This window comes from Antedon mediterranea, chromosome 11 (genome assembly GCF_964355755.1).
Source record: "Antedon mediterranea chromosome 11, ecAntMedi1.1, whole genome shotgun sequence".
Classification (NCBI taxonomy): Eukaryota; Metazoa; Echinodermata; class Crinoidea; order Comatulida; family Antedonidae; genus Antedon; species Antedon mediterranea.
Genome location: NC_092680.1, coordinates 7,344,767 through 7,371,170, shown reverse-complemented (window position 1 = coordinate 7,371,170; position 26,404 = coordinate 7,344,767). Strand labels below are relative to the sequence as shown.

At 32.9% G+C, this 26,404-nt stretch overlaps 2 protein-coding genes across 4 annotated transcripts in view; one reads left to right on the top strand and one right to left on the bottom strand.

Moving 5' to 3' along the window:
• Positions 1-13,990, bottom strand: part of LOC140062510 (CREB-regulated transcription coactivator 1-like) — a 33,798-nt gene extending 19,808 nt beyond the window's left edge. The window contains exons 1-3 of one of the 2 annotated variants that reach the window (XM_072108764.1): positions 13,876-13,990; positions 13,583-13,693; positions 6,081-6,122 (exon numbers count right to left, since the gene is read on the bottom strand). In XM_072108764.1, coding sequence (XP_071964865.1) covers positions 6,081-6,122; positions 13,583-13,693; positions 13,876-13,989 — 267 coding nt within the window. In that variant the 5' untranslated portion in view covers position 13,990. The remainder of the gene's footprint in view (positions 1-6,080; positions 6,123-13,582; positions 13,694-13,875) is intronic. The other variant, XM_072108765.1, reaches the window with a different exon arrangement.
• A 1,380-nt stretch (positions 13,991-15,370) lies between these two features.
• On the top strand, positions 15,371-26,071 carry LOC140062580 (ubiquitin carboxyl-terminal hydrolase 3-like). Of its 2 annotated transcripts, none has more exons than XM_072108858.1 (16): positions 15,371-15,570; positions 16,030-16,202; positions 16,580-16,640; positions 17,256-17,339; positions 17,852-17,935; positions 18,040-18,124; positions 18,683-18,756; positions 19,087-19,200; positions 19,538-19,651; positions 19,798-20,009; positions 20,337-20,417; positions 20,891-21,009; positions 21,630-21,749; positions 22,214-22,284; positions 22,383-22,423; positions 23,381-26,071. In XM_072108858.1, the coding sequence occupies exons 2-16, from the start codon at positions 16,106-16,108 to the stop codon at positions 23,539-23,541; spliced, it is 1,518 nt and encodes a 505-aa protein (XP_071964959.1). In that variant the 5' UTR covers positions 15,371-15,570; positions 16,030-16,105; the 3' UTR covers positions 23,542-26,071. The 2 variants fall into 2 exon arrangements, with proteins under 2 accessions (XP_071964959.1, XP_071964958.1); XM_072108857.1 differs by having other exon boundaries at positions 15,551-15,629.
• The last annotated feature ends 333 nt before the right edge of the window (positions 26,072-26,404 follow it).

The window sequence follows — 26,404 nt, the reverse complement described above, 5'->3', positions numbered from 1 at the left end:
TACTAATCGAATACAATTGTCCGTGAAAACGTGCGCCCTCTCGAAATGATCGAGCGAGGCTAGACCACACACGTACATGTTACACACACGGTCATGCACTCGATGTTGCGGGTGCGAAACTCATGAATAACAAGTTAGAAAGAACTTGTTGAGGCTGGGTGTGGCCGAGCCTAGGTAAGAAAAAACCTAAATAAAGGACGCAGTTGTAGATATAACAAAATATATTATTACAATAATATTGATTACAATTTAAAAAAATTGTTTTGATGAAATATAAGGTGCGTCTTATACATCGACGATATAAAAAATACCGATATTTTACTCTTCAATTTGGGCGGTGCGTCTTATACACAGGTGCGACTTATACACCGAAATATACGGTATGCATAGATTTTATCAATGATTTTTGACTGATATGAAGTATTATAGTAGTTTTCGAAGAAAATTGCTAATAATAAAAACACTACAAGTATTGCACTACACTATGACTAGTACAATAGTATACGACGACAACCAGCAACAACCTACTGTATCTCTGATATGCATCATCGATCATAATAGAAAATACCTGAATCGTTGGCATCAATGCTTTGGTCATTGAAGGGCTGACAGCCAATGAATGGGGATTTAGATGGCTACAGCAACATCATTAGCAGCTCACTGAATAGCAAGTCAGAGAAATTAGCAGACAAAATTTAATGAATACAGCCACTACTAGGCTTCAATTGACAGCATAAATTAAGCGAGTAAAGACTTAACGACTGTAGCTCTGTAACTGAAGGTTTGCCTATTACTCCTCACTATTTTGATAGGCCTATTAATGCTCCTCCTCCTAACATTTTTTTTTATGACAAATACGATTTACAAACATCAATGACAATAATTCATTCAAAAGTTAAACAGACTAAAATAACCAATATTAACATAAATTAGACAAATATTCTCATGAAGAATTATTCTGAATAAAAAGTCAGTTGCACTCTCGCAATTCATTATTTTCAGTGTTTTTCTTAAGTGGGTCAAACAGACCTGCATTGATGTGAGATGCATTCAAGTGGGAAAAGAGGGAAAAAAACACATGACAATTTTGACCATCAAATTGATGTCCCAGCACTTTTAGCTCCATTCAATCGCTTAGTTTTTTGTAAGGTTAGGTTTTTTTTTTTTCAAATTTAACTAGGACTGATATTTTATGTATCTAATAGTATAATGGCAATTCTCAACTGACTTGTCGATTAAAACAATTTGATAAACTATTAATTTCTGGCCAAAATGGCTGGTCAAAGTACCTACTGTATAACTTGAAATTGAATATAATGTAAAACCAAATTGTATACCAATTTACTATACTGAAGCTATCATGATATTAGTTATGAAGATGGGATCATATTCTAAACACCGTAACTTATACACTGTATTTGAGTTACTTGTTAATAATCTCAACAAATCAATATCTGTCAAATATATTATATTCATCAATGAATAATAATACAGTACAACAATGACACTCAACGTAAACAAAATATAAGATTACAAAGATTGATTTTGTAATATTTTAATGAATCATAGTATTATTACTGTCACAGACACGAGAGAACAGACGACTGAAAATCTGTACAAATTACTATAAATAACCATATTAGTACGAGGTTGATTTTGGTTTCTTTTCCTCTAATACAGTAAATATTTAAGGAGACATGTATTTTAGTAGCTAACCTCAACTACTTTTTCTAAAAAAGTTTGGTACAGTATTTATCTAATTAAATTAATTATAAATGTATATAATTTTGTTATCAATATGACTGTAGTATTGATCATACTGTATATATTATGCTTTGGTTTTCTGTTACTGATAATACAGTGAGTACACGCAATACTTACTGTACATTAAATAGTCATCAGAAATGCACTTGTATACATGTCAACATTTTATAAAAGCACTTGGATGGAGTGTATTTATTATACTGGGGGACCTATTCAGTCGGAAAGAAATTTAAAAAAAAAGGTCCAAATCTAATACAGTCAACTGTCCCAATACCGGACACCCTTGGGCGGGCATATATTTTCCGGTTTTTCGAAAGTCCGGTTTCCTGAAAACATATTTTTAAAGTCATCATGTTGTCACTGAAAATGCTTTGAATCACCGGTCCAAATGCTACCCGGTACGGTCTAGCGTAGGGAAGGCCTAGGCTATGATTGTGTCAAGCTAGTTTTAATTAAATAATACGGATAGGCCTACTTTATTAATATTAAGCTAATTCAATTTACCTTTTTTAAAAGTTACATTATTTACTGTACCAATAAAACATGTTACAGTAGTAAATTATTGTTTCTCAATGTGTTTTTAGCGGCAAAAAGGCCTAGAGGCTAGGCCTACGTACGTACGGTGAACATAATTTTGGTCGTTTATTGTTTATCGCGAGCTAGCAGCAGCATGGGTGATAAAAATAGCAGAGCGGGGCTTTGATTGATGCGCATGTGCAGAGGTGTCATAATCAAATAAAAACACCCACACTTAGACCACATGTTTTTTAAGCTCCTTTATTTTGACGTAATTTGATAGCAATAAACGAGCCAAGCAATAATGACACAATAATTAATTGGTAACATTTCAAAGTTTATTAACACTAGTTAAGTCAAGTTCATTCCGTTTACGTTTTGCCATAATGATTTCTAAATTTATAATGATGCACATTTTTAGTGAAACATTCCTTTTTAAAGTCCTATTGCAATTGTGAATTTAACAATAATTTAAACAAAAGAAAGACACAAAGTGGAATGTAAATTGAACTTTATTAAAAAACAATTCATATGCTAAAAAACAGGGAGTTGTTAACAACTCCCTGCTAAAAACAATAGACATTAAGACGTAGCGCTTCACCGCAGTTCGATACCCAACAAAGCAATTGCCGCTTCGTGGGTTAACAATGAACTGACCTGTCAATCACAGTGTAGCGCTCCATGGCAACATTATTTGATCGGACCGCGAAACGTCGCGCACTTCATGCATGGTCCGGTCAGGGTATGGTTAAAAGCTTTTGTACATTGTGAATGTATTGAATCCGAGTCAGCGACGACGATGTTACGTTGTTTTCGTAAATATTTGGAGTTTTTTAACTGTCAGTCCGGTTTTCAGACGCTAATTTTCGTGTTTTGTACTTCATAATTTGTCCGGATTCCGGAATTGGGTATTCCGGTTTTCATAATAAATTACAGTACATTTAGAATAGGGACAAATTGGGCCCTCCAAAAAAGTCCGGTTTTCCGTGAATTCCGGTTTTGGGAGAGTCCAGTATTGGGAGAGTTGACTGTAATGGACAAGTGTTGAGAACATTCTATTTGTGTTATTACATTACAGTTACATGGGGGGGGGGGGGGGGAGGGGATGCGATATATAAATGGCAATATTTTAATATACAGTACTGTATTGTGAATGAACATTAATGTTCATATCATTATCATTAGGGACTTTACAAAACACGACGGGAAGTCACCAGGATGGTGCTCATGAATAATGTACTGTATGCATGAGCTTTAACAAAGTGGGTGGAGCTTAGCGTGAAATTCCGTCATCTTAACTTCTAAATTTAATTGTTTAATGAAATAACATTTTTATTGGGTTAAAATGGCTGTGTTAAAAGCGGTGTTTGAATGCGGGGTCCCAAGCTAGGAAGGCCTATGCTGTATCACCAGAGCCAAGTGATTCAGAAGGGCCCCGCGCCACGAGACAGCAGGGGAGGGATCGGGAAGAGAGGGATATTTATTAATTGGAACATCACAATTAACATACAAAAAAAAAATTCTTAGCGAAAATTAATCTGCAAAAAATATGTACTTACTGTAGGCATTATAAACGGACTACCGGTATATAAGGTCAACATGATTTTCAAATTTGAGTTGTATTATCGCTATTTTCTACATTACTCAATATCGACCACAAACAAAATTGGTTTGTTCATAGATTTTGTGTCATCAGTTATTCAGATGATATTTAAATTTATCCTATGCATTTTAAATACAGAATTAGTCACAGAAAAATGAAACATGATGAATTTGAATTATCTTCCCCTTTTAAACACATTACATTTCTCCTTACGCTATCAAACTTGATTTTAATCCCAATTCTCTTCACGCGTTAAGCATTCACAATGAGAAGGCTTCTCTTGGATTAGGTTCAAATTGACATCATAAAACAGACAGTAACAATGGATTGCAGTAACTTTCTGATTTTTTTTCTAAAATGTATTGTATTCTCGCAATAAAATATACATAATTATCCAAAAATAAACAAATCAAATATATCAGTTTTCTCCCAATTTCAAAATCAATAAACATGATACAAATGGCAGTATTACATACACAAAAGGTATTGTACATTAGTTTATCATCCAAATATACTGTAGCATCTGATTGCTTCTTATACTGTAGTAATGTTTTTAATGTCTAGGCATAGCCTACTATATACCAATACTGTACTAGGAAGTGTTTATGTTTAGTGTAGTTTATAAACCATTTTTAATATCGGGTGTAAAACATTTATTCTGGTACAGATAATAAATATTTTTATATATTCATATTAAATCTATTAAATGGAAACAAATTGTGGAAAGCGTAATGTCGGAAGACGGAAAACATTCAGAGGAAATATTAAATCTATATAATAAGCTTTAAAATGAACAGTTATTTATTAAAATTGGTCTATTACAATATATGAAGAGTTATCAATGAAAAAATACTGTACGAGTCATTGAGAACATTTTCATTTTGAGAAAATCAACAATTAAGTAGCGACGCCGATTAGGTGGGCCTAGCGTAGGCCGGCTTAAATAATTGCAAAATACACATAGTTATGATATTTTTCCATAAACAGGAGTTTGAAATGTTATACAAGAATCGTTTTTATTGAAGTCTCAAAATGTGACATTAAAGGCTAAATATCTTAAAAGTTATGGTTACGACTCTGTGTCGCTTTTGTGATGCCAGGCCTCATTTAATAATATCTGAAATGGCAAATCTGATGCTATCCCAGTACAATGATTCTGAGATCAATAATCACAGTGTATTACAAGTACAGTACATCATACTCCAATTAACTTGTACCTTAAAACAATAGTACTGTAAATTATAGTGTTGGTTATAGCACACGTGACAAGCGCTGACTTAAAGCACTGAAGCGAATCTTGGAAATGACAGCAAGTTGAAAAGGACAAAGTCACAACAAAGAAATGTATTCTTGGTGCAACTTAAAATGTTTTAATCAAAATTGAATTCCTTTTTTACAGTAATTTCTGGATTTAGTGTATTGTGAAAATGTTTATATTAGGAAAAATTAGTTTATTAACAATACAGCAGTGCCACCTTTTACCAAAAAAAAAAAATGAATTGCAAAAATACACAAGCTCTGCATATCATGCAAAATTAAAATATCATGCAATTTTGAATAATGCAACAGGCTTTGTTGACTAACAATATACAGTGCTTATGTGTTCCTTATCAGCTAACTTTGTCAACATTAATGTGTTAACTAACACATACTGTATCTCTTATAATATTGATATCACCATTAAATTACATTGATGTAAGACAGAATAATGAATGGCCACAACCGGTCAGTTACTGGGAAGAAGTTTGCTTGCTATTGTTAATAAAAATAAATGTTAATATCAAATTAATATTTCGTTTTTTAATAGTCAGTATCTAATGAAAAATTAGTACAAACATATAACAAGACAATGTCAATTGAATTATACTAAAAAATATTACAATACCAAAATATTATTTCAAAATCACAATTTCAATGGATTTATGAAAAGAATTACCATGAGTAAATTAAAAGAATTATTCTATAAAAATGAAAAATATTTTCAATGTTAACAAATGCAACAAACCAAAAAAAAAGGAAGAATTTTGTAAAGAGATTTGTAAACCAATCATGATTCGAAAAAATACAATAGAATGAAATTAATAGAAAATACAATCATAATAAGCTACAGTAAAATATTTTTTAGAAATTAATAAGAAGAAGGAATGCAGTACAGTAGGTTGTTTTTTATTTTTCCGAGACATACTGTATGACTTACCTCTGAAGATTTATAATAACCATGTCGTCTGCCTACATTTTCCTAGATATGGCAAAGAGGAATAATAACAATAATATTAACCTAAAATACTATGGAAATAAACTAGAAAAGAAATCTTTTAGTATTCATTTGGTAGAAACAAAATGGTAGAATTGCTGTTGTTACCACTATGTTTAGGGCACTTTTAAATAGTATCACCAATGCTAAGTCATGCTGGTCCAATACAGTAGCACTGTAGTGGTGAAATTTGTGGACAATATACAGTACAGTACTGTACACCGAACAACAATGTGCTCAGATAGCAATGGAATATTATCAACCATTTACTGTACCACACTGTGCATACTGTAGGCCTACTACTGTACAATACACTATGTAAAAGGATCCTATTCCTTTTTTTAATACCTACAATACATAGATACAACAGAAACAAGGTTTTCTTTTAAATCTAAATGAGTTGTTTGCAGAAATATCTATACTATTAATTATACTACAGTATATGCTATTATTACAAATATAGTAAAATTAAATTATTAAGTTATTTATATAGCCGCAGCGCCCTCACAGAATATCAATACAGGTACAATACCCACCTTGTAGTACCTGCAGTATACAGTACTGTACCGTTCACTATAAAGTAGTGATTCTTCGGTGAGAGTATAGTATACTGTAGACTCAGGTAGGAAGGTGGGTAAAATGAAATTCCATATCTACCACAAACACAACAATAAAAATTGATGTTGATGATACAATAATCACTTTTTATTAAATAAAATTGGAATCAAATTAGACATCATGTACTCTAACAGCTGTACACAAGGCGTTTGTGATGCATGATCTAGTACAACTAGTTCCTTTCCACGCCGCCTCATCACCCATCCTCCCTAGTATTTTCAACCACGTACTCTATTTACAGCTGAGTAAACTGGGAGTTGTCAGGAATTGAACCCACGTCTCTCTGTATGACAGTCAATTGTCCTAGCCATTCGACTACTCAAATCACATACCCAAATACTAATACAACTACTGTACACGTACATCCAATTAATTAAGATTAAAGGCATAGTGGTTGATTTTACATACATTTGAAGATGTTGCAGATTTAGCCCAAACTGATTTGACAACCTGCTATCCCGATGACAAGTGGATTATGATTTCATGAATCCTAATCAAGCATTGTTAAAACTTAATAAATAATCAATAATCATCAGGGTTTTGAAATAATTGATTTCAACAGGTCATGGTCCTTCAAAGATGAATTTTAAAGCTCTGTCTACACTATCAAACTTAAAGTGACAAAAAAATTTGATGTGCCCATATGGACATGATGATGTCATATCACTACTATATTTGATATTTGGCCACATCACATTCTTTTTTATCAAATACTAATAGAGTGCTAAGCATTTTGGCTCCAACATTTTGTTAAGGATATCTGGATGAAACAACACACCTACTGTAGTGTAGTGTGTAGTACTGTAGGCACTAGATTGCAAAACAACTTACTGATGGTGGTTCAAAATGTAGTTACTGTAAGGAGCCCTGTTTAAAGCTCTGTCTACACTATCAAACTTTATGTGACAACAAAATGTGATGTGCCCATATAGGAATATGATGATGCCATATCACTACAATAATTATTATGCCATATCACTACCATATTTGGCCATATCACTACCATATTTGGTCATATCACTACTACTACTATGCAGTACAGTATTTGGTCATATCATTACCATATTTTTGGCACATCACATTTTGTCACATAAGGTAATGTAAAAGCTTTGTGGACTCGTTTTGAGGTTGAATATTTTTGCTTAATACAGTATTGTTACTGTACTCTTTTTCACAATATTTTACATGAAATATCTTTAAAAATTACTACAGACTTACAGTAATTATTTATTTTAATCAAATATTAAGTTCACTCATTTTAATTTCAACACACAACTTCAAGCATGACTTGTCAATTACAAGATGTGAAACTAGCCCATGTTTTCTATAGTAGTAGCTTTTTAGCCGTGGAAAAAAGTCATAAACTGTGACAGTTTGAGGATTGGAATACAAGATCCAAGGGTTATAAAGTACATATGTTAGCTTACCAAATCACCTAGCTACAGTTCCAACACTAATCGCATAAAATCTAGGTTAAATTTCCTACAGAGTACAGAATTCTATAAATAATTCAAGTCAAATTGTGAAGTAAATTAGCCAAAGGCGGGCGTACGTTGCATGCATCACAACAAAAGCACTGCTTATTCAATGGAAACAATAGAGCATATAACCAAGTTATCAAACCTTTCATCTAGGCCTTATAAACATAAATATACCTAATACAAGCATCTTTTCATTTCAAATTAAACTGCCTATAGAATAAATAACTCAATTGCAATTTAAAAAAAATATAATTAGGACCTACGTCTAGGATCAAAAGCCATACAGTAAAACACGGGATTCAGTGAAATTAAATTGAATTTCAAACACGTACTACACTGTGCAGTAGATCCTACATACTGTAGCTGCAGCATGTGTTTATCTTACTACTAAACTATAGGCCTAAATAGAAAACATTTTAATGAATGAAAAATAAATAGAAAACAACATACTGTACTAATGCAGTTTACACATTTTTTATCCAGGGAATGTACTGTACAATTAGGGTCATCATCCACACAGCCTAACCTGCTACACTATGTCCTCATTGTCTCACAATTCATATTAGTGAGCTTTTGATTTGAGATGACGTCAATGTTTCGTTTTCACGTGGGCTACTATACGTGTATATCGATTGGCGCATATTGATATAAAGTTTGCGGTACACCACGTATATTAGTTCTGAAAAGAACTGTTGAGTTTTTCTCGCTCATAGCCATGTGAAAACAAAACATTTTGATTTGATTGGCCGGCACCTAACCGGGAACCATGCCAAAAGAGGTGTAGACCCTAGTTATTGTAGGTCTGTTAATTCATTTTGTTCACTCTATTCCTTTCAACAGTTCTGATATATCTAGCAATTTATCTTTACTGAATGTACTGATGCATTATAGTACTGCAAGTGTCCAGTAGCCATGATATTGGAATGCCATGGAAGAACGTGCCTACCTACTTGTCAATACAATACAAGAAATTGACCTACTGTATGCCAGTTTAATTTACCGAATAATATCATTAATATTTTAAAATAGTCATTTAATCAAAATATTCATTTTATCCTTATGCTTATTAATTATGAACATTCAAATAACGACACCACGGTGTGTGTCGTCAAATTTGAGTGGGCGGATAATCAACATCAATACCATGTATTGTGTCAAGGTACATTAAAATACATTAATATCACCAAGTGATATTTGTTTTTGGTACTATTATTAAGCTGCAAGTCAATAAACTATAATTTAATTGCCTCTTACCGAGTGCAAATATATCCACTGTACTCATCTGTACACTTTCTGTGGTTTATATTGTATAGTAGTTAAATTATAGTTAAATAATATTAATAACTGTAATTAATTAATTTTAAAAAACTTCTACAAATAAGAATTTTAAAGAAGTTTTTTCAATACATGTACCTACCACCTAAAATACACAAACCAACAGTGGTGTTGGTAGTCTATGAGTGCCGCTTACCTGGATAAACCAACATAAGCCTCTCTCTCCGACGAGAGGTAAACATTACGAAAAGAAGAACATTAATAACATTAATTTTCCCACACCCCCATCGGATAATGGATCAGTCCGCCACCAGTACATCCAGGTAAGCTAGGCACGATATAGACTAGGTTTGTACTGCACTTTTGTATACCACTTATGGTATCAATGTGTCAAGCTGTAGATTATTTTACCAGTATCTATCTACCTCTATCCAAAATCTACAGTTGGTTATTGTTTTTTTACTAGTTCAGGCACCAGTAACCAATGTGTATTGACGGACGTGTATCCCCTTTATGTCTCGATGTGGTATCAATTACAAATATTTAATATTTTATTTTTTAATCTTAAATTATAAATAAATTTTAGATTGTTAATCCTTTGTTTACGATATCTCTACCAACATCTCTTTCTAATAATATACAGTAAATCTAATTATAATTTTACTGTCATTCCTGTTGTGTGTATGTGTACATTTTCCCAACAGATTGTAATGGCCAATAGTGGATAATTTAGGATCACTTAAGTGTAGTTTCTGACAAATTTCCTCAAATAAAAAAAAAAATGTTATACTCAAAAATAGTCTAAACAGAGAAAAAAATATATACAATGTACAAATGTATCACATTCTAAATTCTTTTCACGTTGTAACGTCTCTACGTTATGAAAGGAAATGATGACGGTGGTACGAAGGAACGTTCCAAATTGATGGTTATGGTCTTTTACTTTTTGCACTGTATCTAAGCCCTTCTTCTAGGAGCACGAGCTACTGTCGGTTTATCCAGGTAAGCTAGGCACGAAATAGATGACAATATTTTACATAGGGTGAAGGCTGGAAATAAGTACATTGGGCAAATACTACGCTGTTCAGTTAATAAACTAGTTCCCTGCCTCTATACAGTACAAAGCACTATATTACTGTAGTTCAGGTAAATACTACACTGTTCAGTTAATAAACTAGTTCCCTGCCTCTATACAGTACAAAGCACTATATTACTGTAGTTCAGGTAAATACTACACTGTTCAGTTAATAAACTAGTTCCCTGCCTCTATACAGTACAAAGCACTATATTACTGTAGTTCAGGTAAATACTACACTGTTCAGTTAATAAACTAGTTCCCTGCCTCTATACAGTACAATACAAAGCACTATATTACTGTAGTTCAGGTAAATAAAATCTACTGTACACTATGGCACTTAAACACTACAGTTAAATAAGTCTTCAATCGCCAGTTGCAAACCAGTTTTTGTTAAGGCAGACTCACAGATCTTTTTAGTCAAGTCAGACAGTAACGTAAGCTACTGTAGAGGCTTCCTTAAATGATGGGTACTGTATATCTAATGGTCTCCCTTATTTTTCTAAAATAGGTCTGCTTTGTATTAAATGTATATTAAAAATCTTGTCTTCATATCATACAAAACATATAAAATAAAAGACTGTGTTTGCATATTTATTGCGATTACGATTTTTGAATTTAAATAGTTTTTAACAACATTGACATACAGTATTAAGCAGAGAGCACATCACACATTGACTATTGTATGCTGCATTAATAAATTAAATTATCAAAATGATAATTATTTAACAAGTTAGGCCAACAAGCAAGATCATTGAAAACAACTTAGACAGAGTCATTAACCTTTCAGATGTGTTTTAAAGGCCTAAAGTATAAAGATTCTGTCTACACTATCAAACTAGTTTGACAAAAAAAGTGTGATGTACCCAAATATGGCAGGGATATGCCCAAATATGGCAGTAATATGACACCATAATGTCCATATATGGGCACATCACATTTTTTTGTCACATAAAGTTTGATAGTGTATAGAGCTTTAAACCTCATGGTTGCTACATTATAAATTATCTGAAATCGACTATTTAGACCTTTCGTTGCTACTGTACTGTACAATGAATGTACACTACAGTACAATGGTAATATAATTCAATATTATTTAATCTGTTAATTGATTTATAATTTAATATTCTACATGTTCATACATACATTTATTTCTATATTTTTAGTACAATTGAGTACTACAAGACAACATTTCAAATTATGGTTGAAGAGAGATAATTAACATCAATATGAGTAACAGGATACTTAGAAACAGCATTCATAACCATGTTTACATAATTTAATCATACAGTACTGTAGCATGTCTTCTAGAATATCATAAACATTATCAAAATCATTGATGGTTAAAAACCTGGGTAAAATTTAATTGTAATATGATAAAATGAATGAGTTTTGTGAAATAAATAATTGTCACATTTTCTTTTCCAAATATTAAAAAATTATAAGCCTGAGCAACTTCTAGTTGAACAGTACTATCGTGATAGTTTTGCCATAAATGTACAACATCTCGACTCCACAATTTAGGCTAAAAGTTGAACTTGATAAATGTAAATGCTCAGACTGCTTTGGGCAAACTCTAGAGTGGGCCAAATTTAGACCATATCACACGGTGGTTATGCATTGATTCTCGAGGGTCACACTCTGAAATGTGTAGAAAATGACAAGAAATCGTAGGCTACTGTATTGTATGTTTAAAATGGCTATTTCATAGATGGCAGCAGGGTTGATATCAAACATGCATTTAAAATGGCTATTTCATGGCAGGGTTATTAACATCATTGTTACCAGCTGTGAATACTGTATACAGGGTTACAAATTGCAAACAATGCTAAAATATTTATTTTAATGTAGATTGGAGGTTGTACATGATTTTGTCTAAAGAACCGATAATTTCTACAATTACTGTTATGGCCCTACTGCATCAGTAGTGAACATTTTCTTTCAGTTACTGTACATAAAAAATAACTTAAAATTACCAATATTGATACACAGTACAATACTGTGATGTTCATTTATATTTTTTATTTAAAAAAATTAGCTAACTTTGTACGTTCACAAATAATATGAAGGGGTTGTTTATCGAGATTATTTTTAATCCATTCTGTTATTAGGAGGTTTCCCACTATTGACTATGACTGAAAATAAATACATCATGAGGAAATAATGTGATCCAGCCACTGTATGTAGCAAACTTCAGATACATTTCTTTCTGTATTGAACAGACGTCATATTCTGTTACCCAGTTCCTACAGTACTGCACTGATTCTATAAATCTAATCTACAGTACAGGTCTTATTTCTTAATTCATTTCTTTCCATTACCTATTTATAGTATCATCTACAGAGTACAAACACTGCCATAATTATTTATAAAGTACAACAATCTACACTTTGCTGTAATTAAATATACTGTACAGCAAACACATGGGAAATAAGTAGTGGTCAATAGAATACTTTGTTATGTATTTTAGCAATAGTAGTAGTAGGTATACTGGGCCATCTATAAATACAACCATATCAACTGATCATATTATATACATAGGCAAATAAAAAAGAAGGTACATTGGTAATGTATATATACCATAACACAATAACATGTTTATGTAAGTAGTCCACCTACTGTACAGTCAAACATACATTACAATCAATAAATTAGTCAATAGTGTTGTGAATTGTAATTCCTTAATATTTGTGATAATGTTTGAATCTTATTTATATGTTAAATCTTAAAAAGTGTGGAAGAGAGGTGATGAGGTTGGGTGTCTACAAAATTAGGCCAAAACAAAACTCTCTTGACATACAAAAAAAAATACTGGAATACTATCAGTAATAGGCCTAGGCCTACGTCAATAGGTCTGTGCTGTAAGTATAATATTCAATTATGGAACATATGAAAGTAAAATGAACAAATAAAAGTTTCATTTAAAACATAAACAAACCAAAATTATTTAAATAAATATATTATTATTATAATTATTTGGCATTAAAAACACTCACCTGAAATGCACCAGCGTCCATCATTGCAACATTGGGTAGTGATCCACCAACACTTGATTGCAATTGTGGATGCATTGGGCTTCGTACACCATACATTGGGGCAGGAGGTTCCTAAAATCGACAAAAAAACATGTGTTTACTAGGCCCAGTTAAACGCACGCATACCATCTAAATCCAACATGGACGAAGCAACCCGAGCGAGCTGGGCAGACAGCCAGGCTTAAAAAAAGGTCGACCGAATTCACGGTTGTTTCACCAATTAAAGCCATCTATTTACACCTGATAATACTTACCCTGTTAATATTAGATACATCTTTCATTATTTTATCAAAGGCAGCATTTCCTTCAGCCTGCCTTTGAGCATGTAAGGCAATTTTCTCACTAAATTTACGCGGGCTGGATGTCATTTTGTCTATTCCATCGACTTGCAATGTAGCCGAGATGTTGTCATTTTCAGCTATTATGGCAGGGGGTCGCTTTACAGCCAATGAAATAGCGTAAAATAGGTCATGTGACTATAAGCTGCTTCCGTATATAATGAGAACGGGTCAATCCTTGACCCTTTGAAAATACCGCGCTCTTGTTTTTATAGAAAAAAAACAATATCAAATTATATCAAAACGTAATTTGAATTAAAAATAGGTAAAAAATGGTAACATCAAGTGTAATAAAATAAAGTATGTAAAAGCTATTATCACGTTGTAGGTAACTCAACCGCCGTTCTATGTATAGTATTAAAATGTAGTACCTATATTCCCATAATATAGGCCTATATCCAAAACATAATTAGTATAATTTTGATTTTCATTATAATAATTAATATTTGTTAATTATCGTCGTCGGCAGTAGCAGTGCAATTGGTTTAATGTCAAATAATTGTCGTAAATAGCTCCACCAATATTATTCATCCAGGTTCAAACGCAATTATTGTTCATGAAGTTCATAGGTTTGTGTTTGAATATTGAATATAATACAAAACGAATGTACCAATGTCCCAGTAAAAAAAATCATTCATTAAAGAAAATATAGAATATTAATAAAACATTAATGTAATAATAAATATACAAAATATTTTCAGACAAACGTGCACTCGCAATTTTAGTAAAAATTGTTTTTTTCTCAGAAAATAAATCTGTTTTATTTTGAGATCACGCACGTTGGAAGATAAATTAGATAAGTGTATTTATTTTTAGAGGATGTTTAAAGATGTATTGTCCCTTTGACTAATTCAAAAAAAATGTTTAAAACAAAGATTTCGAAAAAAAGTGGGTCATTTTGAAGTATCATAATAGTTATTAACTTTCACCAAAAATTAGTCAAAAAAAATTAATTTAGCTGAAATACGTTTTTTTGTTCAAAAAATAACTTTGACATTCCAGTCAAAGTTTTCGATCAAAACATATCTCATAATGCAACGCGACGAGTCGTAAACAATCCTAATTAGCATCAGGCATATTAAATGCATACCTTTGAAATCAGTGTTTACTTTCGCTCGCGACGATTTTAATCAAATTAATTTACCTGTTAATTGCGTAAACTTGTTGTTTTTGGCTCTAAATTTTGACTTAGTGAATAACTTTAATATTTTACGACTTTGATATTGCCAATTTAAATTTAGAATATTTTGATCTTCATTTTTTGTGTTTCAAGGGACAATACATCTTTAAAACAGATTGTTTATTCTCAGAAAAAAGTTTAGAAATGTAGGCAGGTATTTTAAGTTGTATTTAGTTGTTTTGGGACTTTGTTGTTTAGCGCCACCAATATTGAATTGTAAACAACATAGTAATCTTCTTAACCAATCCCGTTGCGCGTTATATATTGGTTCGGTTGATGTAGGCCCAATTGTGGTGTGATGGGTTGAATGGGTTTTTGGAGCTTATTGTGTCGTCGTCGTGCATGTGGTGAACCCCCAACTCGAAAAAGCATTGTTTTTAACTTTTTAGGCGAATAAACTCTCATTTTACTTTACAGACATTCCTTTATAAGTAAATCACAATCCGAATACCACATTTGAATCTAGATCTGACGAGCGTTTTTGCGGCAGGTATAGATAGGCTAGAATTAAATAAAGGGAATCAATTTAGAATTTTGATTTCCGCACTGACTGCTCTACGTTTTCCACTTTGAACGTGTGGCAGATACCCAGTAATTTACTATAGTAAAATACACCGGCTAGCCTAATTTAATAGTGCAACGTAAACACTATCGTTGGGGCGTGGCGTCACCCCATTTGCTGGTTATTTTAGCAGATGAATAACTTAAGTACTGTTTTTATTGAGGATAGTAGTAGGCTAAGTATCAGCTAGCTAGGCTAGACGTTTAGGATTGATGGATCATTATTGTTGTTTGTGTGACCGTGAGCAGTGAAATAAATAGGAAGGAAAAGATAATGCTAATTTTTTTTTTAGCTAAAAATTGGAAAAATTATTTTTCTCATTTTTTAGGACTGTAGGAAGATCAATCCAGTGGACATACACAATAATACATTTCATTTAAATTTGAGTATTTGTTTTGTTGGAGATGGAATGTCCCCATGTGTTGAATTATGTAAAGGGATATGAATTTGTCTGCAACAAAAAAATCAAGACTGAAAATATTCAGAATTGGACTTGTTCTGGTTAGTATAAGATATAGATATAATACTGACGGATTCAACAATCAAATTAGGAAAGGTCTTAGTTGGAAAGCCACCCACATTAACCCTACCTAAAAAAATCCTTGTATCACAAACCAGTTTTCCTGTGCAATGCACTTCATAAAGCGCTCTAGGTAGTCAAAAATCACACAATGACAATCTTGACCTGGGATCATCCCATCTTGATTTCTTCCATTATCAAGAAAATATGAGAAATATTGATTGAATTATATTTTTCAATGTATAAACAAACTTTAATATTCTTTACTGTAGGTTCACAATCCCAAATTACCAAAGAAATTATTATTTTGAACAACTATTCACAATTATTACTAAACACAGTGTTATATTTTTCAAAGTTTGCAGATCAAACAAGAGCCCATGGATGTGTGTGACCTGCTGCCAAGTAGGCTGTGGAAGGTACAATAACTAAACAAAGTAGTAGTGTAATGCAGGACCTATCCTGGTGCCACGTTCATTTGTTTGAAACAATAGATACACTGCAGCCATGTAATCTGAATTGCTCTCTGCTGTAAACCATCTACAGACAACCTCTAACAAGTTCACTTCTAGATCTTTAATGAAGGTTTTAAGATTATTGCCAATGCCCAGATGTTTTGTATATTGTTTATTATAGCTGTATATTATATTATTATTATCAATTATAATAATACATACATCATAACAAAGACAAATTTAAAGTCAGTCAGTGAATATCTAGATGTTATAAAAAAGGACAGTCAAGAGGCTCTCCACATTGAAATAATACACACAAATTATATAAAAATGAATTAACATGTGTTTACAACAGGCCTGTAGCACAAGTAATTAGTGTCTGGTCTTCTGGCACCCCTCCCCCACCCCTATTTTAACAATGTGGATCTGCCCCTGTACAAGGTTGAAACTCTGATAGCGGTTCTGGTCATTGTATATGGATAGGCCTACATGCAATATCAAACATTTGTAAAATGAGCAAGCATGTTGTAAGCAGTCTCTCTTACAATATGAATATAAAATTAAATGATTTATTTTCAGATATGTAAATGGACATTCCAAAAATCACTGTGAAGATGTAACACATCCAATCTGCATAAGCTGTGACAACTATTCTGTATTTTGGTATGTCTTTGGTTACATGTCACAAATCTTTACCGTTTGATTGGATGATTTTGTGTCACATGCTGTGCATTATACTCTTCCATTCTCACAAGTGGGGGTGCATTGGACGTTCAGCTTTTTGTAATGAATGCACAATGTAGTGTGCGTATTCTATAACTGCTCTACTCTGCCGACAAATTCTATAAAAACAAACATTTGTACGTTTTGGATTTGTTAGATGGGGACAATATTTTCAGTAAGAAGCTGGATACTAAATACCAAACTAAACCCTTTCACATCAAACTCTGCAGTGATCTCTGGAGACACTCCAGGGTTTGTGACCATTCAGAACCGCGAGACTCCCATCCAGCAACCCGGAGTTTTAAAGTAAAATCGTAAATACTGTCTCCGGAGTTTTGGGGTACTGTACATGTAAATAAATAAATCATTTTATTTTGTATATCTTGTGTTTACATAATTTCACTTCTTAAATTCTATTCAATATTTTTTAATTAATATTTTTTATATTGCAGTTATAAATGTGATGAATTTGTTGTGAATGACACTAAAACAGGAGGAATACAACAGATAAGATCATACCTTCAAGAGGTCAATAGGTAATATTTTATACATCAATTTGCGAGTTATTAGTTTGTTGATTTCAATTAAAATGGTATCTACATAAGTTGTCATAATGTGGCCACAATTTTTTATTTTCTAGTGCTTTACATGATCGGAAAGCAAAACGAGATGCCGAGTCTTGCGAAGAGAATCAGCCTCCACGTAAACGTATTACTTCTAATTCCGTAAGGCTTAGCTGTTGCATTGTCTGGGAAGCCTCTAGGTTTTAATTATGTCATAAGTCCTATTAGTTTTATATTTTATACATACCTATAACCCTTTCTCATCTCCCATGTGGGTCTGTCACTGCTATGTAATTGTATAATTACATACATGCAATTGTTGTTTAACATGCTATTTTAGCGAGTCAAATGGCCAAGTGGTTATGGCAGGAGCGCCGTTTGCCATACCTAAAGAGCCAACGATATCAGCATGGGTTCGAGGCCTACTCGCTCCTAGTTCTGGTGGTGGAACAAGTCTTCTCGGATAAGGACTATAAACTGTAGGTCCAGTGTACACAGTTGTAATCTGTGAAGGACACGGGTTATAACTGTTAAAGAACCCAGATCATCATTCGTAGGGGGTTACTCAAAATTTAAAAAATCCCAGTATCAGGGAGATTAGCACCTATCTAATAGATGAATGATTAATATTTACTATTGGTAATACTTGGCCACAATCCTTGCCTAAAGACATAAAATAAAACAAATTAATTTTATCAATAAACTGATAATCCTCATTAGGTGAAGGCTAAGTTTCCTGGACTTCGAAACCTTGGTAACACATGTTTCATGAATGCTGTATTACAGTCATTGAGGTAAGCCTAAATGTGATAACAGCTAAAATCTTAATTAGTAATTAATAATCAGATAATAATGTTATAATGGTGTCTTTCGAACCCTTGGTGGTGCTGTTCAAAGTGGGATTACACATTGCAGAAGAGATTTGAGTTAAATATTTGTCTAATAATTCCTTCTAATAGAAGCTTTCGATTTATGATGACCTTTGCATTTTGTGTCATTGGTTTTTGCCTAGAATCTCACAAAACTGGATCAAGGAAGCACTTCCTGTCACTACATGAATAAACATGATGTTTAAAACCTGCATTTTAATTATCATATTTTGCTATTGCATATTTATTTCCCAGTAACATTCAAGACTTCTGCGGCTACTTCAAACAATTACCAGCAGTGGAGTTACGCAGTGGCAAGTCTGCCGGAAAAAGAGTATATAATACACGTAATCTGAAGCAGGATGATTTGTAAGTAGTAGCAGCAACTCTGTCCTCCCAAGGTCTAGGGTTCAATTCCGACCTCTTCCTACTCCACTCCCTAAGCCTAAATAAATTATCCATCCCGTGATTGCCAAGTTGTTTGCTGTTGGACAAAAAATAAATTTTTAAAATGTCATTTATCTGACCATGTAATAATCAGTGGTTTTTCATTTATTAAGTTTAGTGTAACATTTCATTCAGATTCAATACGATCGTTGAATAGTGCGTACTATTGCACGCCATGTGACCCACATTCGTCCAATCAAATGACAGGAATTTATATAGGTGTTATATAATGTCTGTTATTTGTTCTTGTTTAATTTAGGTCATTAGCAGAAGAAATACGCAAAACACTGTGTTCTTTATGGCGAAGCGGAGAAATGGCAATCTCACCTGAAGAATTATTTACAATTATGTCAAAACTATTTCCTCGTTTTAGGTAATTTCTACTTTTTCTACCTCTGCTGGTATTTAATATCAAAATTTAATTCACGTTCTATTCATGAATGGATGTAATAACTTAACTGGCAATATATGTCTAAATTGAGATTTTTAAAATATTTTAACAAAAAATATTTATTTCAGAGGTTATCAGCAACAAGATGCCCATGAGTTCATGCGATATTTACTTGATAGACTGCACACTGAACTACAGGGGGCACCCTGCCCTAGTACGCACTGGAAACCTAGTAACGGCAAGAGCACTATAGTGACGTTGATATTTGGTGGACTTCTGCTTAGTGAAGTTGTGTGTTTAAAGTGCAGTTCTGTATTCAAAAAAATTGATCCATTTTTAGGTAAAGTACAAAAGTACAAGCAACATTGTTGTTTATTATTGTTATTACCTCCGCCAAAAAAAATGTTATCAATCGCATGTGTGTGTTTTTGTTTCTTTCTTTCTCAAAAGGTATTTCCTGATTGGAATAATATTTTAAAGGATACTGCAGCTGTATGGGAACATGTCAATAAATTTTCATATTCCTAGGTGGAGGTTTGTGCTCTCTGAGTGCTCTCAAAATAAATTTGAAAACTAGACTGGGGAAGGTATCTGCCCTTAGTATTATAGTTTGTATGTACTAATATTGTAAGCATCATTTCAAATTAATTGTTTCTATTTTGTGTAGATCTGTCCATAGACATTCCTGTCAAATTCCGAACAAGAAGCTCGAAATCTAAAGAAGGCTCTACAGTATGCCATCTGGAAGGTAATTGTATTATTACTAATTGTTCTTAAGCTCTGTCTACGCTATCAAACTTTATGTGACAAAAAAGTGACATGACCATATATTGACATGATGATGTCATATCACTACCATATTTGGACATATCACTAGCATATTTGGGTGAACACACAAACTAATTTAGACAGAGCTTTACACACCTCCCAAGTCTCCTGATTACCATATAATGTTTAAATGTATTTAATACTTGGACATAGTTTTTTAACTAGGACGAAAAATAGCTTTTCCTTATTTGCAAAACTTAAGATTTGTTTATTTAATTTGTTTTGTATATTTTCAAAAAATGTTGTAGCACCCTCTTCTTTGGTCATGCTTTCATAGATTCTCCTGATATATTTTGTTGTTGTTGAGACCTCTGCTTACACCAATCAACATAGCTTGGCCGCAGTTTTATGTATTGTTTAATGTTGGACAAAATGTTTTTTTATTTTTGCCAGATTGTATACAAAGTTTCACAGAAAAAGAAGAGTTAGCAGATTCTGAACATTACATGTGTACAGAATGTAAAAAGAGAAGGCCTTCAACTAAGAAATTCTGGTTACGGTGTCTACCTAATGTATGTACAATAATAAAGACAGAACATGTTGTTTTAACAAGTGATCCTTATATAGCAAATAGATATCCCAAAACGCCATAAATACTTTCTTACTATTAGACCAGTCCAAGGGTGTCCAGTACAGTTGTGACGTCACATAGTGCTTGTACAATATTCTCTGTGCACATTTGAAAATGTTTCTCTCATGGTGGACTTCCACACAAACACAGGGGGCTCAAGCCTCTAGACCACTGAACTGGCTAGGAAACTAAAGCTCTGTCAACATTATCAAACTTTATGTGACAAAAATGTGTGCCCATATCACTCCCATATTTGGCCATATCACAACCATTTTTGGACACTTTACTTACTTACACGCTTACTCTGTAGTAAGTAATAACAATGACTATGACATATAGTACAGCCCTCATTAAGGGGGCACCCTCAGTATGCAACAAAGTGTCCCCCTAATAGGGGTTGATTGGAAGCATTAAACCATACATTATTGCTCTGAATTCATTTTACTTAAAAGTGTCCCCGTCATAGAGGTGTCCCAAAGGAGGTGTTCAACTGTATTTGGAAGTCAGGGAATATTTCGTTCATGGTTTGAATAATAATAATTGCTTACATGTTTTTTGCAGGTTCTATGTCTACATCTAAAACGATTTCATTGGAACAGTTATCTGAGGAGTAAAATTGATACATATGTTCGTTTTCCATTGAAGAACCTTGATATAAACTCATTTGTATTGCATAATAAGGTAAGTATTAAATAGGGTTCTGGATTTGATCTTTGTGCATAATTCTAAAAACTTGATGTCTAGATAGTTATCTGAAAACATACCTAGATGGTCTTGATTATACTTTATTTAGCCCTGACTGTTTTATAAATTCACCTTATTTATAGAGGGCAGCCCTAAACAGCGTATGCTGACAATCAAGGGGCCCTCTTGATGAGTTATGATAAGTGTAACAGTGGCTGTGTGTATACTATTACACCAGGGTAACTCCCTACTAGTCTCGAAAAATGTACTAATGCACATGAGCCAGATGTGTACACTGGACCTACGGTTTATAGTGCTCATCCAAGAAGACTCCTTATACCACCAGAATCATGGAGCGAGTGAGACTTAAACCCTTGCCGATGTTAATATGGCAAGGTACTATGGTTCCGCTGTCTTAACCGCTACACTATACTGAAAATAACTTATTATTTTTTTTAAAGGAGGATGACAGTGAAAATTTTAAACCCGGATTATATGATCTGGTAGCTGTGGTTGTCCACCAAGGATCTGGGTAAATATTAACACTTTGATTGATTTCTGTTGTGTGTGAAAATGAAAACTATAAAAATACTATATTAATTATAATTGTATTTTTCATTTGTGTTCTAGTGCTGGGACAGGCCATTATATAGCCTATGCTCTTCACGAAGGTATGTGTACTTTGTATTTATTTAGGCTTTGGTTTTGTTAATGGTTTGGGTATTTACTTTTATTCTATCACCCACATCATGATTGATATTTGAAAATATACTATTTTTTAGCTGCCACTTGGCTAACTTGCATATGTTAACACCACCTAGAACCAACCTTAAATCCGTGCCTAAGGGCTTTTTTGCTCAGGCACCAGAGCTCTGGAACCAACTTCCTCATTCCATCTATCACACTCCATCCCCTTTTCAATTCAAATCTGAAAAAAATCAAAATCCAGAAAACTTGCCTATTTAAATAGCTATTCTTTTGATGTTGTGCTGTGAGACTCTGGTAATGAATGCTTTTATAAATATTTGATATTATTATTATTATTATTAATGCATATTTATATATAATACATTTGTATTGTTCAAAATCTGAATTCACCTTACGTAAGGTTTATAGTTCATTGATTTGAATTTTTTTAAATACATACAAAATGATAATAACTACTGAAATTACAAATAAATACATTTATCATCCCCCGTGCTCAAACTGAAAGATATGCCAAAAGTGCTATACCCTTTCTCGCCAAACTCCTCAATGACAAATGATTCTTGTTCTATTGGTCGTCCTGTGCAATTTCTCCTCGCGTGCTTGTGTGCCACTTTTTGTCAATTTTCAATTTTGTATATTTTTTATCGATTCTTGAATTATGTACCTTTATATTTTTATATTTGTAAATTTGTCGAATTTTTGTCCTTTTGATATGTACATTATCATGTTAATATTGTTTTAATTCAGCCTTGTGCTGCGATTACGATATATTGAATAAATAAATAAATAAATAAATTATAGAAGATTTTTCAGGATAGCTCTTATTTCTGTGTTTCCAATTTTACTACTAAAAACCAACACAACTGGTCTTAAGTGGAAATTAACCTGTTCATACACTTCTCTTTTTTGTCCTACTTTAGGCCAATGGTATTGCTTTAATGATAGTACTGTGACATGTGTAGAAGAATCAACAATTCTAAAATGCAAGGCATACCTATTATTCTATGCCAGTCACACACCTGTTGAGAAAGACTCATTCGTAATGGCAGAGAGACTTCAAACAGAATTCAGTACTTCATAGCATCTCAATCGACGAGCGAAGAAGGTTGAGGGATACTCAGGTCAGGTTAACAGACAATAAGAAAGAGGTCATTAAACCTAAATCATTATAACTCAGACAGCGCCGTACGAAGATGCCAGACGACTCATCTCGTCGGGAGAAAATTAAACGTGTTTAAAGTTATCCAGACGACCTAAAAACTACGCCAAACGGTATCTCAAGACGACTCTTGATTTAACTCGGACAGCACTGATGAGTCAAGGTGTTTCTTCGGGTCTCGTCGTACGACGCTGTCTGAGTTGGCCTTTACCAATATTATAAAAAAAAAAAAATTACTGTTAAGTAATCAGATGTAATGATATGAGACAAGATAGTTAAAGCCTGTTTCCACTAGGTAAATTAGTTTGCATGGATTCAATGTTTTCGCAGAGAAAATGTGCTAGTGTGCTATAGTAGCCTGTTCACTAAAATATTGAATAGGTGCTATTTAGTTGAAGCGAAATACTTAAATAAATTACAGAAAGGGAAATGGAATATATGAAATATAAGTGTATAAGATGATGCTTTTGATTCATGCGAACAAATTCACCTAGTGGAAGAAATCTTTAGGTTATGGTTTAGAGATATAACTAACAATAACAGTAGGCTACATACTGTTGTTATCTGTGATTGGACTTATTGTATGACAATCAAGTTGTGTCTTGTTATAGAACTTGTGTACATTTCACATCACAATTTATTTTGGCTATTCTAAAAAAAGAAGCAATTCTATATACTTCATTTCTGCTGGAAAGTTACATTTATGTGCATTGTTTGTTAGCATGGTGACCCAGGTATTAAACAATAATTCATTCTACATCCAGTTTGTATCGTAACTATTGTTCTGGTAACTAGATATGTGCAGTATGACACATCACTCGATCAGATATCAGGTAGAGTTTAACCTCAATTTGCCTACAATAAATGTTGATATGTTAAATATGACTAAAATAAACTCTATAGAGTATATATATGTGGCATGTGTACATCCAAATCAGAATGGTTGTCTTGTTATGCCAGCAAGAAAGTTTTACACAAATTGCTAAATTGCTGCTAAATATCTCTGCTTAGTATTGTGAATGGAAAAAATTATTTTTTGTATGTTAATTGTTGACTAGAATTTTAATATAAAAAGCGAATAATAGAGAGATTGTGGGTTGAAATTTTGATCTGTTTATTTAGGAGAGAAAGTTCACCACAGCAAAGTGATTGTCAACCTAAACGTATTAGTTTCCCTGAATGCTGAAATCTTGCAACTCCAAAATCTCTTGGGTCAAATTTTGACAATCTGCCACAGAAATATTGGTATGATTGAACAAAATAAAAGTCTACACTGATTTATAGTAATCTTAGTTTGTTTTGTTCGAAATCCTTTAAATATTATGGTTTTAAAGTTTGGTTTATGAAAACTATTGTTAACATTCATTATCGTATCATTCCAGCGTCCACCTTTGTTTGTGTGTTTATTTAAAAATATGAAGAATATTTAAGTTAAGTTGGCTTGTTATCCCAAATCATTGATCAAAATTGTATTGTGTTATAGAAATAATGCTATTAAATTATATACGTCAATGTTCTTGACAATAATACTATACACAAATTTTATTCATATGCCTGTTTTATATAAGTATTTATAGCCTTGCATGTATAATTCTAAATGCAAATTGCTGGCATATAACTCTTATACAATTTCATATCTTCAACCTGACAAAAATGCGAGTTAAATTTAGTGCCTAAACCTAAAATCGTTTTCCACTTCAGAATAAGCAGTAAATTGTATAATGCACACTAGAGTATTTTTAACTAATTATCGGACTTCCATAGCTATTTAAATAATATATTTCAGAATTCAGTTTTTAAATAATTGCAAAAATAATGTCCTTGTCCAATTATGAATCATACAAAAAGTGTAATTTGGTTATTAAATACAAGGAGCCTGTGCATAGTCTTGAATTTGTGTCTGAATAACTGATTATTTGGTGTAAAAAAGAACCAAAGCCGTTATTTTAAAATTATGTGGAAAAAATACTTTAGAAGTAGATAGTAGTAGTACTATAGTAAAATGTTGTTTTAATTTGTTAATTGGCATAGGTGCTATGTCTAAGAAGAAAATGGAAAAAGGGAGTCCCAAATATATACCTTAGACAACATTATCCTGGATTCGTGTTATTTCTTAAGCCTGTTTTCCACAGGTTGAAACAGATATTTCAAAATCTTTTAACTGATGTACTTCTTTTTGCATCACAAAAAGAGGGAAATTGAATATTAGTGGAAAAACAGGCTTTAGTAGGCATTTGAAATCAAATTAATACACCTGGTAGTGAAAGGAGTTTGTTTGGGAGGGTAAATGTGAAAGCAGATTTTCACTTTGATATGTATTGTGGCTACTCCATACAACATGACTGTATTCTTTAACTCGCTAGTTAAATATGACCAACATCTACGTTTTGTAAAGACTTCCATTGTAATTGTGTGTAGTATGAAGAAATAAATTCAGCAAATTGGTTTGCATCTGTGGATTTTTTTAATTGTTGTTCGTATTAGTTATTTGACTATAATGAAAATATTAGGAGCCTAATACACTTTCTTAGCCGAGCAGGGGTGCCGCAAACCATAGCTATACAATTGGAACAGGTTCAAGGCACTCCTCGATCACTGTTCTGATGGTAAAACAAGTCTTCTCGGATAAGGACTTAAAACAGAAGGTCCAGTGTACACATCTGACTCGTGTGCACCCCAGTACATCTTTCGGAAGAAATCGACCATTCAGCCCATGTCGTGGACAGACGAACAGGCGCAGTTTGGTGGCAACACTTTACACTCTTAGAGGAGTAGAAAGTTGTGT

Bases quoted from the DNA above. Each gene is read 5' to 3' on its own strand.
- LOC140062580 (XM_072108858.1), top strand. From the start codon at position 16,106: ATGGAATGTCCCCATGTGTTGAATTATGTAAAGGGATATGAATTTGTC. The intron at 18,125-18,682 runs GTAAGGCTTAGC...AATCCTCATTAG, and splicing joins AACGTATTACTTCTAATTCC to GTGAAGGCTAAGTTTCCTGG. The intron at 20,010-20,336 runs GTAAAGTACAAA...TATTTTGTGTAG, and splicing joins AAAAATTGATCCATTTTTAG to ATCTGTCCATAGACATTCCT.